Raw genomic sequence first — 19,014 nt, 5'->3', positions numbered from 1 at the left:
CCTTAATATCAGCAAGGATTCAATCATTTATGTAATCAGGCAGGAAATAACAAGATTTCATTTGTTCGGCAAAGGAAATGGTCCAGCTCATACGAAGATAAAAAACAGCATTAATTGCTGAGATCCTGTACATTCGTAGAACTAAATAATTTGGTCATCATTCGATATGCTTGAGAACCTACATGCAGGGAGCAAAATGTCAAATGATACAAAAGAACAACCCTGGTGGCTTGTTTTTGGGCTGATGACAGTGTGGGGTGTGGATTTCCCTTTAAATAAAGACTTAACAGGCCATGTACATCACAGAAAACAGTTGTTTATTTCTGGTCTGGCAGCAGAGTAATGACAACACGTTAGCAGTCATTCCAGAAAATTACAATTTGGAAACGATTTCTCATTGCTTATGGGACAGTTGAGTAATGATACACTCTGGTGTGAAATTACTTTCCTCTCGTGAATGTCAAACAACAGCTTAAGAGAAACGATCATTGCATGAGTGATTGAAGCAGTCAGGTTCGCGAAGGAAACTGGGTTCAAACAAATATATGTTGCATTTTTAGTTCTCATGACACAAAAGCCATGGTGCTGCAGGCGCCTAATCTTTGGTGACATCCCTATTTTATATACCAGACGAGTAAACATCAATCAACAGGAATGACTTAAAGTGTCTGTTTGGGACAGAAATATTTAAATTCTCTTGAGTTCTGCCTTCGAATAGTGTAAGAACATCTAAAGCCACATCTATGGATCAGCTGGCTGACTGGAGAGAGACCTGCTGTGGTGTAAAGAAGATGGAGGATGCCACTCTGAGCTGTTTCCACTTTTACGAGGATATTTCTCCAGAGAAGCATTCTGGGAAGAGAGAGGGCAAGTTAGTTTGACACTTCACCACTGCCCACAATAAGCTCTATACGCTAGTTCAAAAACACATTTAAACCGCAAAGAAAAGATTATATCATTGCACTTATTATTTATATCTTTCAAGTTCTTAGATAAATCGCTCATCTATCCTGACATATTACTACACTCAGTATTTTTTTAAAGACTAAGATGAACTCACCAGCTGTCTCACCATGGACCTGAGGACACCCTCCACATGTAACACCCACATCTGTGTGGAGGAGAGAGAGAGGGAGGAAGGGACGGAAGGAGGGAGGAAAGAAGTTAAAAGGAAAGCAACAAATGAAGTATTTCATCATTTAAAGAGAGATGTTGTAAAGCGGAATTGGATCCTGTACTTTTTGATGACAGCAGACCCAGATCTGAGCGAACAGAGTGGTTTCATATTTTGGTTAATAAAACCTTAAGAAGCTCCAGGAAGTGCTCAACCTTTCTGCACTTCTAACAGACATGTTGTTTAATTTAGATTAGTTTTAGTTGCAGAGCACAGAACTAATTGATCAAAAACAACACAGACTAGAAGACCAATTGTCTCTTGTTTTTGGACAGATGTTTAAAGGCTAAATGTATCATAAAATAAAATTAAAGGCACTCAATCGAGTACAATGAATTTATACTAGATTAAGAAGAAGAAGAAGAAGAAGAAAAAGAAAAAGAAGAAATTTACAACATTTTAATCAAAATCTGATAACAGTTGGTGGGTGGCTTGTTTTTGTTACCAGCACCGTCAATCAAATGTGATCACACCACGCACACAGAGCCCCAATGGAGCAGATTAGCTTTAGTTTTTAAAAGAAACACTTTTTCAGGAGTTTTCAGGAACATTAAGAAAATGTGTCATTTTAAATTTAGTTTTGTATTGATTTAGGCTGATGAATCTGTTTAAAGTTACAAATCTTAAGATTCCTGTCCTGGTGGATTTAGTGACACCTGTCGTTACTGGTGGTAACAGCAGGTGCGGCTTAATACTACAGTTTGGAAGTATTAGGTTAGCATGATCAGTAACGTAAAGGTCCAGTGATTTACTGACATCTAGTGGTGTAGTTGTAGATAAGAACTCCCTTGCATCACCGTCCCCTTCCATGTGTGAAGGAGTAACTTTGATGATATCTGGTTTGTTCCTTCTGGGCTACTGTAGAAACATGGCAGCTCAACATGGTGGACTCCATGCTTGGTGGCGGCATCTATAGATAAAAAAACGGCTCATTCTAAGGTCACAAAAACATAACGATTCCTATTATGTACTAATGACAACATACCCATGAATATTGTATTCCATTTCTGCCAATAGATCCTTTTAAATGTAGCACACTGGACCTTTAAATGAAAATCTTTCAGATTATTACCTTAAATTATCTTATCTAGAATTGAGATCCTGTTAAGAAGAGGTGCTGAAAACCAACTTGTTGAGGTTCAAGCTGCCATCACTGAGCAGGATGCTGATTCTCTACTATCTTAAAAAACTGAATGTTCCAAAAGGGAGAAAATAGCTTTGTGTTTATCTGGAAACACATGTGGTAGTCAAGTCATATTATGAAGAACGCGATGGCTGTCTGTCAGGCACTCAGGAAGATAGTTATTAATTTATTTTGGATATTTACTTTTCAAATAAATTAAAAATTAACACATGGCTGGAGACGGGTATGTGCCGACAGGCAGATTTGTCCTTTTTTTTGTTATAAGTCATGTTTATTTTATTAACTGGGAGCACAGCATGGTGTAATGGTGCTTCATAATGACTCTTATGTAACACATATGTGTTAATCAGCTCATTCAAGTAAATTAATGAATACATTTATTAGTACAGATTGTGTGCGTTTAATATTAACTTTATTTAAAAGCATTAAGGGGAGAGAAGTTTTAGTTCTAAAAACTTGTGAGATTCCTGCCTCACGGAGACGAACTTTGGTATCAAAATAAAGTCTGTTAATGTATTGATCTTGACTTACTGTGTTATGCAAAAGACAAACAGTTCTGCAAACATTACATCATGTCCCACACACTACTTATGAAGGGTCATATAATAAATGAGCAAATGTAACACTAAATGCATGACATGTTGCTTCCGAAGAGAGAACTTTATTGATCCCTGTGGATAAATGTATTGTCGCAGCTCCACAAACAGCGGAACTGAACAGGACTCATTTTTGTAAAACATACAAGCAACTAATGGAGCTATTACACAATGCAGCATAGTTTACAGATAAGTGAAGGAGCACTGGCATTGATTGATCTGCTGGACAGTTATAGGCGCTGTGCATAGAATACATAACATAGTGTCCAAATGATTTAGTATTGACTGTGGGGGAAAACAACAAACAGCAGCTCAGAGTTCATTCTGTTCACGGATATGTGCAAGAGCTGTAAGAAAGACTGTTCCTAGAAAACAACACCATTAGGCTACTGTGTGTGAAGACAGAGAGAGAACGAGCAGGACAGAACTGGTTCAGAGGTTACAGACGGTCTTACTCTGTGGTTTTGTCTCTTCTCTATGCTCCACTCTCGCACATCCCTCCAGTGCTCTGGCATACATGCATCAGTTGCCCAACTGTCTCCCCTCCTAGCCATGATGATGTCCCCGTCCACGCAGTGTGTCACCAAGCCAGCGCGTTGGATCACTGCACTGACCACGTCCGCCCACTCCAACACAGTTTCCTACAGTGTAACCTGAATCTAGAAACTGATACTCCTCAATACAGACGCAAACTGTGGGTGGTAGCGGTGTGCTGGATCGACAATATTCTGCTAAGAAGATGTAGGCTGGCAGTGTACATTGTGTGGCCACACTATAGTCCCATTATCATTAAATGAAAGCTGATGAAATACACATCTTTAAATTCTATTTATACCTTTCACTGCTGTGTTTCTGAATAATGGATTTGTTACTGGCATTGTGTTACAAACATTAGAGGATGCCAGTATGAAGGTTTGGTCACAATAATGCAGGCGTCACCTGTTGAACATGTACCTATTGAGCCTATTGATATTTCAACGCTGCCTAAATATCTGCAGAGAGATAAAACACATTCATTAGACTAAATGTGGTTTCAGTGTTATATGAGATAGTTTCTGAATCATGTTGTTGTTTTTAGTAGATAGTAGTTTGTAGTTGAATGCACAGACAACACTATGTTAACAAAAAACTAAAGGAGAAACGCTCCGGTGGTGAAAAAGCAAAAGACTCACCTGATGTCTTGATCGTTGTGGTGAATTCTTAACCACAGTGCAGCTATTTTTCTAAATCTGTATGAATGAATGAATGGATTTATATATCTTTTTATTGATTGATTTATTTAGTTAGTTAGTTGGTCATAAAAGACAGAGATTTTGTGCAGGAGAAGCTCATTTGTCCTTCTCCTTGTCAAGTATACAGAACAAACTGGTAAGTCAGTGTAAGTGGGTGGAAAGACATTTTATCCACCCATTGTACCAATATTACTGTATCAACTGCACAGACTAAATAGTTGAGATATTAATTCTTATACAACTGGCCACAAGAAGATTCATTAAAGACGTTGCCCTTCTTGGGAAAGAGGGAGAATTCAAATGTTAAAGGGTTACCTACAGTACATGTAGTTTAACTCAGAACAATGAGTAATCTGTTGGTACTGTCAGACACTTTAATCCTGCTCTCAGAGGCTCTAGTTGGCTCAGACAAGAGCAACAGCAGACCTTTTTGCATGAGTAGACACAATTTGAGATGTGGTTGATGAGTCACAGATCCTGTCGAGCAAAAGGAAAAGTGCACAGTCTAAATCGTTCTGCGCTGCTACTAAAGAGGAAGACTTGCAAAGAGTGGATTAGTCTCTGACTGATTTGTTGAAAAAGCTGTGGGTCGACACTGACGTCCCAGTTTGTCACAAAAAAACAGCAAAAATGACCTGGCCATGTGTGAACAGGTGACACAAGACAACGCTATAATTGTCATTGTTTACCTGAGGCAGATGCCTGGTTACACACTGAGCCTCACTTCTCAGAGTCTTTGCTGCTCTGCACAATAGGCGCCTCCTCCTCCCCCGAGTCTTTTGGAAAGCTGAGAGGAAGAAGAGATGGAGGTGAGGGAGAGGTCAGAGCAGTGTGTTATAATAATAGACTAAAAATTAAAAAGATGAGAAACAACTGTGAAGGTGATGAGCAAGTGATAATGGTGGGATAAGTATTACCATTATAAGAAGGGAAGTAATCTGCTGTCAAACAGAGAGGGTGGGGATATGTGTCACACACACTCTCAGACAAATGTGCTGGTCAGCGTGTGTTTGTGTCTGTGTCTTATTCTTATTTCAAAGTCTCTTTAACAAAATGTCCTACTGATTTGAATATAAATGCAGTGAAAATAATTCTGTTTTGAGGCTGCACTTTCTGGTCCAGTTGTGTTATAACTGCAGTTTGTAAAGCAGTGCAGCTCAGTGAACGCACACAAAACCAATTAGATTCCCTGATGATGTCTTTTATTCCATTCAAGAAAGTTTAAAAAGTTAATTCTGTGTGTTTCTAATGCACGTTTCTGGTTTTCTTTTCTACTTCCTGAGCAACCACTGGTTTAAATTCATAAAACCTATTTAATCAATGTCACATTTTCATACTAATTACAGCCTGACCTTTTTCATCCAGTGTAGGCGAATGTATCATCAGCCGACATATAACAAGAAACTTCAGCTCAGAAATGCCAAACATATGTTTAAGGTAGTTTAGAAACAGAGTTTCTGCCGCATAGTTTGTTCACCAGAAAGCACTAACAACTTTAATTCTAGCCATGTTAGCTGATCGGTCCATCACTTTGGTCCAGATGAAATACTATATTTCAACAACTACTGGATGATGATCCCAAGACGATGTATCATGAGTATACATGTGATCCCCAGCAAAGCAAAACTATAATTTGTCCAACACTCTGGCTTAAAGGTCCAGTGTGTAACATTTGGGGAGATTTATTGGCAGAAATGGAATATTATGATATTCACAGATATGTTTTCATTAGTGTATAATCACCTGAATATAAGAATCATAGCGCTTTTTTTTACCTTGAAAAGGTTAAATTACCTTTCTATCTACAGACACCTCCGGTTGCCTTCCATGGAGTCTTTCACATTGAACTGCCCTGTTTTTACAGTAGCCCAGAACAGACAAACCAAACTGGCTCTAGATAGAGGCGTTTGCATTTTGTGGCCACTGTAATTTCTACTTTGCACTTGGAAGGGGAGGGTGAAGGGACAGAGTTTTGGACTGCAGCTATGCCACTAAATCTTAAACACTGGATCTTTAATCCTAACAGACATTAATGTTCCCCTCAGGATGAATTGTAACAAGTTTTTTTATAGAGCGCCACCATCAGGTCTTTTCTTAGTCCAGTACTTTGATTTATGATTAAATACCTGCACAACCATTGACATTCCCAGCAGCCTCAGCTATATCACGTGTTTAGTGCTGTTTAGAGCAAATGTTAACATGTTAAAACACAAAACTAAGATGGTGAACATTATGGACTTAGTGTTGTTCAACTGTGCAACTCAATACATACTGCATCTTGGTCACTGTAAAGGATCCAGAATGTTTATTCACCTCCACAATGTTATGTGTTTCTAAAAAAATTCAATCAGCGTGTCTTGCCTCAAAAACTACTCACTCAAGGGTCTAAAGTTGGCCTTCACTTTGTAGTGAAATAATGGAAACAAGCTGCTAATTAGAGGGCTGGAAAAGCACAATGAAAAATCTAAAACATTTAAACATACCTTATTATGCATAATCTGTGGTAAAAGGGCTACACACTGGTAAAAATGTTACAAGCATGTTTAATGTAAAAATATATCTATTTGTTGATAAAGTACATCAGGACAGGAATATGTCAATGTATATTGAGCTGGTGCAAAATAGGAAATGTAATTCTCAGGAGATTGTACTTATATTTTTCCTCTCATCAAAAAATATCAGAATTGGTTTCCTGTGGTTCCTTCATGCTGTATTTATGATTCAACCTTTCAGCAACTGCATACAGTACAATTATTAAATGTCAAAACAAAAGGATGGCTATTTCTGGATGTACCTGTATAATTAAGTAAATTACTAATTTGGATCAATGGCATTTTATGAAAAAAAACAGAAAAGATTGTGTCTAAATCCATCCCCTTACAGTTTGTTCAGTCCATTTCTATATAAAGTATCACAATGTTATATTAAACTCCTTCTGAAATGTCATATTTAAGGCATATACCTGAAACCTAAGAATCTGTCATATCATAATTAATTGTTTGCTCTGGCATTTATGTAAAACAACCTTCATAAAGGGCATCTTAATGGCTTTTTGAGTCTGTCAGCATTACTGAAGCTTTCAACATAATAATCTTGACATTTGCAATCAGTTTCTAGTCAGCTCAGAATAGCATCCAGCTGTCGGAGATTCCCTTCAATGACAAAACAGTCACAATGAGGCTGACTAACTGAGAAAGACAAAAACATTTCACAGTAATCAGAGCTCGTTTCCCAGCACACAGCCACCTTGGAATCAATTCAAGCCCCAAGCCGTGGTGTTATTCACACCACATAATTGCTATATCTGTCCGTAGATGTTGAATGTTGTAATGAGCCAAAGATCCAAGGACAGACCCTGCCCGGGGGTTGAGCGTCTGAGGGCTCTTGGAAAATGACTCATGTAGTGGTCTCTACTTTGTCATGCTTTGGCATTAGCCATGCATCTCCAACTGTGGCACTGCACCTCGTTACACATAATTGTGTGAAGAGATCAATATCTGACAACCTGAGGATGATCACATCTCAAGCAATTTATTCTCAAATGTTATGAAGATCTCTAGAGCACCTGACGAAAGTAAACCCATTTCACTGTATTTAAAAATAAATGAAAGAGTTTAACGTAAAGCTTTCAACCTGAACCTCAGTCGTGCTGGATACACTGAAGATTAAAGCAGGCTTTCTGTGACACATCTGAAGTTTGGATTACCACTGAATTAAACTAAATCAGTTTCAACCTTGTACTATATTAGTTCTAGTTAGTGAGAGTAAATGCACACAGCGCTGGCCTAAGAGTGCTGCATGAATCACCAAATGGACAGAATTTGGTGATAATTGTGTGTGATATTTATAAAACAAGCTGTCAATGTATTTTTATTGATTTATTTTATTGTATTTTTATTGATTTCATTAGAAAATGAAAAGGCGGTGCTGCAAATTTGTGTAACAAAAATGAAACAACAACAAAGAACAAGTATTAATTCACAAACACAAATGTACCCTTTATTCTTACTAAGTTGACCAAGAGGGCTCAGAATTTATATAAACCACATGTGTCTCCCTCTGATGTGGCCAACAGACCAATAAAAGATTTAGGTTGGTTTAGTAACCATGGACACTGACATACAACACACACATATTAAACAGGTATTAATATAATAATAATAATATAAGTTTTTAGGCAAAATATTACATAAATGTAGCAATCACCTCCACAAATATATAGAAAATATAATTGATCAGTTAGACAAATAAATAAATTGTGAGATTTTGTGATTTATTTGCAAAAACATTCATAGGTGGGAGGAGTTCTATATTTGGACTATTATAAGTTTAATAACCTCCAGTACATATTTCCACAGTGAATGGAAGCATGACCAGTTAAACAAAAGGTTTTATTATAAATATTCTACTGGTTCAAAACTGTAGCAGTATTTTGAGTCTTAATTGACAGTAGGTCATGTATTCATTCAAGCAGTCAAGTCTCTAGTCTACAGCTCTTTTGTAAAGTGTTACATTAATGGAACTAATTCATATTCAGATGTTGTTTAACTGTATGAAACTGAATTAAGTTACATGGCAGCACCAAAAAAGGATAATGAATTATTAAAAAAAATAACTTACGTCTTGACTCGGCTGATGAAATGCTGGCGCAGTACTAGAGCCAGAGTGGAGAGAACCATGATAGTGGTGCACATGATCTCCAGAGCCCACCACCCAGCAGCCAAAGAGACCGCGGGGTCCAAATTAACCATCCATAGTGAATCCACTCACCACAGCCGAGGAGACCTGTTTGTCTCTCCCTCTGTCAGCCTGCCTGGCTGGATCAGGAACGTTGGGGGATTAGTCAAACCCAGATTAGAAAAGATGACATGGTGCATTACTGAGGCACAGCATCGCTGCACACCTAAGCTTCGTTGTGATGTGTGTGCACTTATTGTGCAAGATTCAGATATTTATTGCGTAATCTCCAATGAAAAGCACCAGGCTTTTTTGACAGATAGCTTTGCATCTTTTTCTGCCATGTACCACATCTTCCTGTTAAGCTGGACCTTGTGATGCCTTCACCGCCCAGCAGTTGTCCCAAGGTTTCCCTGCTGTTCCCGAGTCACCTGCCTGTACACCTGCCCCTCATCCCCCTAATCATCCACCAAGTATTATATGTACTAATCAGCTCTACCTACAGCTGCAGCTACAGCTATTTGCCGTTACTCAGCCTTATGCTTTATGTTCATGTTCATATTGTAGTTATCATAATTACCAATCCAGTGTCCTCCAAGTCTAATCCAAATTTAATTGGATTGGGATACTCTGATTTCAAGTTCCAATATGTCCGATTTAGTGCTCAAATTCTACGTGATGTGAACTAATGTAAGCGTGTCCCACAACCACTGACCACCTACCTGTAATCAACCTGAGACATTTTATCATAAATCCTGCATCACTAAAGAAGGGGGAATGAAACTGGGGTTAATGTGTCGACTCTATGTCAACTAGTTAATTAAATGTATGTTTGTGAGCAAGTGCTGCCGTGTATTGTCAAAAATCTCCTGTATAATGTCCTGGAAAAGGATTTCTTAAAAAACAGTGTCTAGGCAGCATGAATTGTTCAGGTGCTGTTCATATGCTCTTTGACAATGTATGTACGATTGAGGATTAGCTGCTGTCGCATTTTAAGCCACATTAAAAGCTGTATTCCACTCAGATACTAGTGCATGATGGCCATTGTTAAATAGAAAACAACAACAACAACCTGGCAACATAATGAGGGTGGCTCCAAGACAGAGGATGGCTCTAAATGCACTCACAAATCAAATCCTAAGCCTCCCCATTCTCTGTCTCATTAGGCTGAAGTTATATTTCTTGCAGACAGCAGGACGTAGATATTCTTAAGCCAGCAATGACATTCCCCACAACGGCATCTGTGACTGTCGCTCTGTCATGAAACCTCTGGTGCATGGACGGCAGACAGATGGAAGTTCACACAAGTGGCTGTCAGGAATGTCAAGTTGCAGCGATGTGGCTGTGCATCTCATCTGCTGCTTTGAGACGAGCTCATGCCGCCTAATTGGAAAATTCTCCAGGCCTCCTCTCAAGCTTTGTGTTGATGGAGAGCTGCACAGACTCACCAATGCCTAAACATCAGGGGGTTTCAGTGTCACAGAGCTGTTATTTGTGTTGACCTGCATGTGCTGGCTGGCTTAACCGTGCTCTGGGTTTGTTTGATTTAAAGAATTAGGGGATTTATTGGGGCAGTTAGCTTTTCTAAATGTCAGGGCGTATAATCAAATTGTTTAACAAAGGGACGATGTGTGCTACTGTAGACTGCTATTAAATTCTGTATGCTAGTTTTATCCCGCATGCACTCATTTTTAGCCATGCTGATGGTATGACTCTAAGGGTTGAAATTTAGTACAAACATTCAAGGTCCCCAGAGAATGAATCACACTGACTTTCTGATGAATCCTGGCGCTCTTCCTGGGGATTTGGGGCGTATCTTACGGGAAATCATTACGTTATTAATACATTTCTTACCAAATTATACTCCTTTGTCAATTTATATTCAAATTAACTGGTTAATCAGCATTAATTACCCGCTGACAAAGGCAGATGTTGGTGAGTGTGTCTGCATGCACACTTGATTAAATGATAAATGTCAGGTGATATTTCAAGATATTTCTCCCTCACATTTTTAGCATAACAGAGTAACAGAGTCTGTTGTGCTTCTCAAAGTTAACCTATTATTAGCCTCTGTGTGTTTTCAAAGAGTAAAATAGAGTTTGTTCAGGTGTGTTTGGGCATCAATTGCATGCGATGTGTTGAGCCCGTGTTTTCAGCGCTCTACGGAAATGACAATATCTGGCACTGGGAAAATGTGTCGCCATGGTGACAAGTCAGTGTCCTGTCGACCACACTGTGCACGATGGAGACACTCATGGGAGAATGACTCTATTTTCTGACTCTCATGGTGTTTACCTGCTTCACCTATTCCTATTGCTCAAGCCAGGCAGCAAGAAGGTACAATTGATTTCCTGAATATTATATTGATTCCTGGGCCATACATTTTTAACCCAACCATTACAACCATTACAACCATTACAACATTACAACATTACAACATTACAACCATTACACAGTAACTTAGTGTGCAAAATGCTAAAATTATAATTACTCTGACAGACAGCATGAAATCCTCTTATAAAAGAAGAATATTAAAAACTCTTAATCACTTCTTTGCATTCAGGAACCAGATAAGACAAAGTCTTCTTTGATGATAAGATGTACGGTTTGAATAAATTACTATATAGATTTGAAGAATTAGTGTCTTCCTCCCTGCATGAACCTCCCACTGGAGCCTTGGATAGAGTCTCGCCTGGAGCGTCAAGCAGCGAACAGGTAGCCATTAATCATTGATTAAAAACATTTACATCTCATTCCATTTAATTATCTCTTGTTCCTGAAACAGTGGGACTGCCAAGTAGAGTATCTGCACTGACTACCTGCAGGAGAAATATGCAGCGTCGGGTTATCTGGGTCAGAGTCACCTTTGGCTGAGGAGATTAAAATACATATATTAATATCAACCAGGATAAGTCCTCCTAAGCACAAGTAAGGGGAACACGTCACACCTGTACTCAGATCTTTGCACTGGCTTTATGTGCGTTTAAAATACTATTGATTTATAAAGCATTGAACGTTTCAGGGCCAAAATACATTTCTAATCTGCAGCTACGCTATGAATCATTCAGACCTTCGAGGTGAAGCAGTATTCATTTCTGGGTTTCACTTTTTCCATTTTTCATTTTGCTTTAATGCCTTTTTACCATGTATGCTGTTTAAAAACGACAGGCCTAGATCTTTAGGTTAAAATAGTTTGGTGTTTCTTTGTACTGTCTGTGATTTCAGCACTTTGTGACTCCATGATTCAAGTCGTGGAGTAATGTACAGAGTGGTGAAGTTACAGGACTGTTCAGTTTGTTTATTTGCACTCTCGCTTGTGATACCTTTGGGCAGAAAAAGAGAGATCACAAAAATAAAAGGAGGAAAGGAGGAAGAAATGTGACAAACATAGTGTTATAACAATAAACTTTTCACATTATAACTTTAGACTGATCCTTATTTCTGGCATATGTATGTATATATGTTATGTTTTATATATATACCTTTCCTGTTCTCAAAGATAGAAACACATTAACTAATTTTAGCCTGAAATTTCGGTGTGAGGAGTTGACTTTTATTCTACTCTTGCCCTCACCTCTAGATGAAAAGTAAAATGTTTAAATGCAAACAATTTGTTTCCAGGTGATGTAACCTGGATGTAACCTCTTCTAGTGATCATGGACTAGCAGTCGGAGCAGCCAATTGCCTTTGCATGGACTTAATATAACCTCGACATTGAAACAAGGTCATATTGTACTTGTTTGCAGTGATGCAGCCAGACGCTGTAAGCTTTTGGGCTTAGCCAAACCTACGGGGGGTCTATATGCACTGTTTTTTATGCCATTTTATATAAGAGAATACCTGAAGGTCTGTACATCATTTAGGAAAAACATTATCGTTGCCCAGGAAAACAAATCATTCTGTAGAGCCTATATACTATTTGTATCTAACTGTCTTCATCATTCTGAAACCATAACACAACAAACGTTGAGGATGATCAATTTAGCTTTAGCATTAATAATCTTGAAACCAATTTAAAACCTAATTAAACTATGTTGGAGCAGAAGTTCACAGGACTAATGTTAAGCTGACAAAACCGATACATATGAATCCATTTGAAATAATACTATAAAAGATGGTGATATCTACCCAGTAACAGAACTTAGGTCCAGTCCAGTCAGAGAGACTAAAGGGAAATGACACACAGTTGAGGTTATTTTAAAAGCCTAAAAGATTCAGAGCTTTTCTGAAAACATTTGGGGCTGGAGCCCCAGAAGCCCCCCACCGCTCCACCCCTGCTTGTTGGTTATATGTTGTGAAAACTTTACAAGAAGCTAGAAGTCATATCTCGGTTCTTAAATCTAATGTACTCTTTTTTTGTTTTTTTTTACAAAAGCCCTCATTGGACAGAGACAAATTTACAAGTATATTTTATTGATGGTCATGATTCATTTTCACCAGGTCTGCGAAGGTACAAGCCTGTTGTAGGCTGTGCAAACATGCTCAAAACACTACAAAGCCACTGCACTCTCTCCCACCAACAACGCAGTATACAATGACATATTCATATACAGTATTCAAATACATAGATTCCTTCTCATAGATATATTTAGAAAAATATAAAGTCCTAACTTTTTAACTGATAGACAGAAACATTTCACAACAAAAACACATAGTTCCACATATGCTGTGATGCCCTTATTTGCTGAAAGAGAACAAATGTATGAAAAGAATTAATGAACATAAATAAAAATATATATTGGATTAAGTGCTGCTGTAGTACACTTGGCATGCAAGGACATGCCCGACTCGGGACAATTTAATGCAAGACCATATGTGTGTGAGTGAGAAAAGTGATAAAGAAAGCAAGTGAGCAAGAGTCATTGGGATGTGTTTGCACATAATTGTACGTGCAAGTATTTGTTTATAGTGTGATGAAGAACGTGCTTCATATAGACAAAGAGGGACACAAAGCCTGCAGCTTAGCATGAGCAACAGTACATCTCCATCAGTACATTGTGTGTGTGTGTGTGTGTGTGTATGTGTGTTTGCAGATGGGATTCACACCACACAGTGTTTAATAAACAAGATGTCAGGGGAATTCCCGTTAACAAAAATATTCCTGAACCTCAAGCTACTTGAAGTCTGACCTCAGAGGGACGCTGACGTCAGAAGTCGCCAAAGAATAGAACCGGTGTGTATTTTGAACCGGAGCATTTATGACTGACAACAGCTTTACTGCCTCCAGAGCTATTTGAGCCAAAGTGGAAATAGTTTACCTTGAGGTTTGTTTGACTGTTGTGTGTATTTTTATCCACCTGACTGACTTATCACTGTGTGACATAGGCTTACGACTCTCCAGTTCAACTTGAAAAGGAGCTCGTTTAATGAGAGCTCTTAGAGAATTTCTGCACAGGATGTAAATAACCGTTTTTTTTTTACAGATACTGAAGCTATGAGTGGCTGTGGTGTTTTAATTGTTTCAATTATTGTTTTAATTCTGTTATCTCAAGATCACAGATTAGAGAGTGTATTTGCTATGTCTGTTTCCATTGCATTTTGCTTTCACTGATACGCTACTGATTTTGCCATATGTTAACATGTTTTTACAGTTTAGTTTTTTCCACTCAGCTTTTTTTTTTATTTGCATAAACAAACACACTTGAAAACACACTTATTGACGAGTCTGTCTAAGGCAGTGGTTCTCAAACCAGGGGAGGGCACAGAGCCATTACAAGGGGAATACACACGCGCAAGGGGAAAATGTGGAATGAAACTAAAGTTGAACAGACCAGCAAATGTTTTTAACTTGTCAAACACAGATATCTAATAGCATTTTAATTGCTGCATTGCAATGATTGCTGAATCTAGTCATTGCCGTGTGAAAAAAGGTTTAACTTGCATGTTAAATTTGTACAGCAGAAATGATTGAGAAACATCAATAAATCAACAAAATGATTTTCCTGCAAGTGAATGAAAGACATTTTGTTAAAGAATTTTTGTGAATGGCTGACACAGCCTGGTGGGTTTAGGACCATCTGTCCAGTCATAATTGTTTTTGTTCCCGGTGACGTGGTTCTTACGGAGGCAATGGGAAGTTACAGTAGATGAATGACCAAATGAGGAGGAGAGGAAACTCATTACTTCCTCATTAATGCCAGATGCCGATGCCAAGGGTGGTCCGATGGGAGATGCAGGACGTCACTGGAGCAGATGCAAACTGAAGATTGGATCAAATGTCCATCCTAAACAGATTTGCCATCTATGTTTGTTTGGGAATTGACTAGAGAGAGACTCGCAGATGGGGACTGCTAACAGGAGTGCATGCAGTCCAAAGACTTGTGGTGACACGACGATGAGGTTAAGTAAGGTAAAGAAAGGCAGTCTGACAGTATGCAGTGTGTTTGAGGAGGGGTTGGATCACTATGAATATGATGTCTGAATATGAGTTCAGAGAGAAACTGTGAGGAAAAATTAAACTGTGTTAGATTGGACAGAGACAGATTCATGGCACTTCTAAAGCTGACATGTTTTTTTTTCGCAGACCTCCAGAGTGACTTTCCAAAGCCCTTAATGGAGCCTTTAATGCAGCGTGTCTCTCTGACGGGGTTTTGAAGAGGTAAACTAATGGATAGTCCTGTAAATATTAGCATAGGGAAGGTCTTATAGCATGCCTATGTGCGGATGTGTACATGTGTGGTTGCTGATTGTGTCCACAGGCTGATATTTTCCATCTCACTTTCACAATGTTGTGTAATGAAAGTGACAAAGTGGCAAATAAAAAACTTAAAACATTGCTGCGAGTCCAAGACTTTTAGCAAAGAAAAAACAGCCCTCTTTAACACGTCAACAGATCAACGTGTCAATGAGTTGTAAACAAAGGCAGAAGAGTATGCACACTTGCCCACTGTACACTTATACAAACAACACCTCTGTAAAGTTAAACAAGACATTAAGAGCACGCAATGCATCAATAGAGAAAGAAAGGGGCGCAGGTCCCCTAAACATACTGTAGTAGGACACAAAGAGAATCTATTAACAGTCAGCAGCTCCATGGTCCCATAGCCAGGGCTTCAACAACTAACTGCCCCCCTCTCAGAGCTTAAAAATCATTTCTTGTCTACACATTTCTTAATCTCTCTTTCAGAATATCATGAGGTGTATACATTTGTGCGGCGTAGCCGGAAGATGCTTCTCTCACTGCAGGTTTCCACAGAAATGAACTCTGTAAAGTAATAATCCGCAACATTTTCATACAAATAAATTCTGCCATCTGCAGCTGACCCTTCACTAAAACCCTACCCTGAACAGCGATTGTCCAACATAACTTTAGATTATCTGTAACTAGGCACAGCAGGCCTGTCAAGCTTTGGATTTCTCCACATGCAAAAGCAGTGTGAAAGAAGCTGCAGTAAGAGCAATATATACAATGCTACACTGAAATACAAGAACAACCTCCTTCTTTGTTTCCATGTGTTCTACATGTTTGATCAGCTGGTGAAGATGCCATGTCTTTTTACTTTGGACGTTCAGCTTTAGCTTTTTAGCATAACATGTAGCACTTATGTAACCTAAGAGCACATACAGTAATTAGGGTTGCCACCTTGAGTGTGGAGAAATAAGGGACAGTATCAGGTCTCGGGGTCCTCACCCATCAGATTTTGGGTGTTAACTAATTTCCTGCTTTCTGGTGAATTTTAATGCATCAATTTACGTCCCTTGCAGAATCTTGCTTCAGGTCAGACAGTCCACCACAGTACTCCTTCTCACTAACAAGCCTGAACCGTCTGCCATTCATATCCACAAGAAAAACACCCTCTTTGTTTTTATGGGCGGACCTTAGCTAGAGGTATTCACCAACATTTTTTTGAAAAACGCACATCAGCTTCTCCGTAACCAGGGTGATGACGACAAGTTGTCATTCAAGGTGTCATTGTCTTCCACAAATTGTGATCCAATACTTGTCACATGAAACTCTTCTGGTTTCATAATTTCAAATGTCATTCAAAGCATGTGAAAATGTAGCATCTACATGAGAGCAGGAAAATACAGGACCAGTTGCGTCCTGTACTGATATAGTAAGGGACAATGTATGTTATTTTTCAATAAGGGACTGTATACTACAGGATGGGTGGCAACCCTAACACTAATACAGGGTATTTGTTTAAATGTGTTGGTTGGAGACGGCATTAACAAATAACTTGTTTAGCTAACATTAATTAGCTAGCTAGCGATTGCTGATAAAATCTTGAACAGAGGTAGCAAAAGCCTACCTGTGTCTGAAATCAAAGAATCATTGTTTTAAAAATGACAGTTATGAGTGGCTAATCTCTAGGTACTCTAGGTTTGAAAGCTTGACAGGCCTTGTAACTAAGGGAGCTTAGTGAAGGGTCAACTGTCAGTGAATGTGAAACAGAACAGTAATTAAATCGAGTAGTTTATTAAAGATTTTGGATTTGCTCTGTAATGATCCCATGCTACACAGGAAGTGATGCGTTTAATGCTTTTGGTAGCAACAGTTGTTTTTTTTTGGAATAAACAGTAGAAGAACCGGATAGTTAGCATTAGCAGTGATAGCGCCCGTGGCTAAAAACATAGACTGAAGCTCCACTTACATTAGCTAAAACTTCATTAAGAGGAAAGTAAAATGTTGTTTGGCTACATTGTTTGGTGTCCAAGTGATCTCTGGGAAGTGTGATGTAGAAACACCACAGCAATGAATGCTTAGCACCAAAATGTCACCAAAATAAAGTACATAGTTGCACGGATTACCACGTTAATCTTGTCCATGTCTGTGAAACCATCCTCACAGAACTCCTTCTTTCTCCAAACTCTTCACACCGCTGAGCTGGAGACCTGGAGCCAGCCCACCTCTGTGTAGGCCCCTGTCACATGCCAGTATACCGCTCCCATCAGTTTGGTCCACACCATCTGTACCTCTGCAGTGAAGAACTCTGGGAAATCTTCAGACAACACCTCCAGCAACACGCCGCTCAGAATCTGGGAAGAATATGATGAGAAAGAAACTTGATTTACATGGGAAAAAAGAGTGAAATTGCATGAGAAAGAGAGGGGGCTAGAAAGAGAGCAACAGAGTGGAAGAGGAATATGTGGTTATCAAGATAATGGCAGGTGGAATGAAGAGGGCGTAATGTAGAGAAATTCAATTCAATAGGTAAAGTCAGAGCAGAGCGATGGAAATAAAGAATCCAATTCACTGTTACAGAAAAGTGGGCGAGGCAGGTGAGAATTGAAAATGATAGCAGTAAAACATGAAAGCAGTGGGTGGACAGGTGATACAAAGGGAATGAAAATGACAAAGTAGAAAGAAAAGACAACACAGATAGGGAGTGAAAAAGTAGTAAAAAGAAAGTAAAAATAAAGAGGGGATTTAAATGTCGTTGATGCACAGTGGTGTGAAAGCTACAGTAATGAAACATAACATTATTAATTTATAGTACACAGTCTGTGATAACTGGGGACATGTTCCTAATTCTCAACAAAAGGTCTATTTACTCTGTGTTTGTGAAGCTTTCAGCCACATCTCATGAACTTCCTTAGTGGATGGACATGCTCAGTTTACTTGGAGATGGTACTTTGCTATGTTATGTTATAAAAAAAAATGAATTTAATTTTTGTCATGTGTTAACATGTGGTGTTGAGAAAGAAGAAGTCCTAATGAGCTCCTATACAACGACCTGGTATCATGTTGATCCCATTAATTGTTTCACCACTAATAATGAGACTGTGTTCATCACCATCACGATATAACAGGAAGTGATAAAAATACTAAATAATGACCTAAGAGGTTAATCCTTATCCTCCATATGAAGTTTGGGGGAATACAAAGTGGAACTAATCAATTTAATGACTTATTCACTAGGTGATCAATTCAATCTTAAAATGAATTCTAAAGGCAATCGGAAACCAGTAGAAGGATGCTTAAATGGCAGTAATGTGTTCTCCTCACAGCTGCATTTATGAACCAACTGCAGACATTCAAAAGACTTGAAGGGTGGAAGCATATGCTTCCCCTCTTCAATCAGATGAAGAAAGAATCATATTGGAGTTTCACATTCAAGATTATAGAATCATATGATCTAAATTCTCTTTCTTTGTCTCTCTCTGTCTCTCTCTCTCTCTCTCTCTCTTTCTCTCTCTGTCTCTCTCTCTCTCTTTCTCTCTCTTCTTTCCCCCCAACTGGTCAAGGCA

General features: G+C 38.7%; 1 protein-coding gene and 1 long non-coding RNA gene across 2 annotated transcripts in view; both read right to left on the bottom strand.

The window, feature by feature from the left end:
* Nucleotides 1–373: 373 nt before the first annotated feature.
* LOC118327350 lies at nucleotides 374–4,857 on the bottom strand. The gene is made up of 4 exons (XR_004796683.1): nucleotides 4,836–4,857; nucleotides 4,087–4,143; nucleotides 1,061–1,111; nucleotides 374–852 (listed from the first exon to the last, which is right to left on the bottom strand). It is a non-coding gene; the product is annotated as an uncharacterized LOC118327350 (long non-coding RNA).
* Nucleotides 4,858–13,312: 8,455 nt separating this feature from the next.
* Nucleotides 13,313–19,014, bottom strand: part of cygb2 (cytoglobin 2) — an 18,282-nt gene continuing 12,580 nt past the window's right edge. The window contains exon 3 of the mRNA XM_035660666.1: nucleotides 13,313–17,802. Coding sequence (XP_035516559.1) covers nucleotides 17,638–17,802 — 165 coding nt within the window. The 3' untranslated portion in view covers nucleotides 13,313–17,637. The remainder of the gene's footprint in view (nucleotides 17,803–19,014) is intronic.

Source organism: Morone saxatilis, unplaced genomic scaffold (genome assembly GCF_004916995.1).
Source record: "Morone saxatilis isolate NCDOM2014 unplaced genomic scaffold, NCSU_SB_2.0 Contig17, whole genome shotgun sequence".
Classification (NCBI taxonomy): domain Eukaryota; kingdom Metazoa; phylum Chordata; class Actinopteri; family Moronidae; genus Morone; species Morone saxatilis.
The sequence above is the reverse complement of the archived record's forward strand: the minus strand, read 5'-3'. Positions and strand labels throughout refer to the sequence as shown.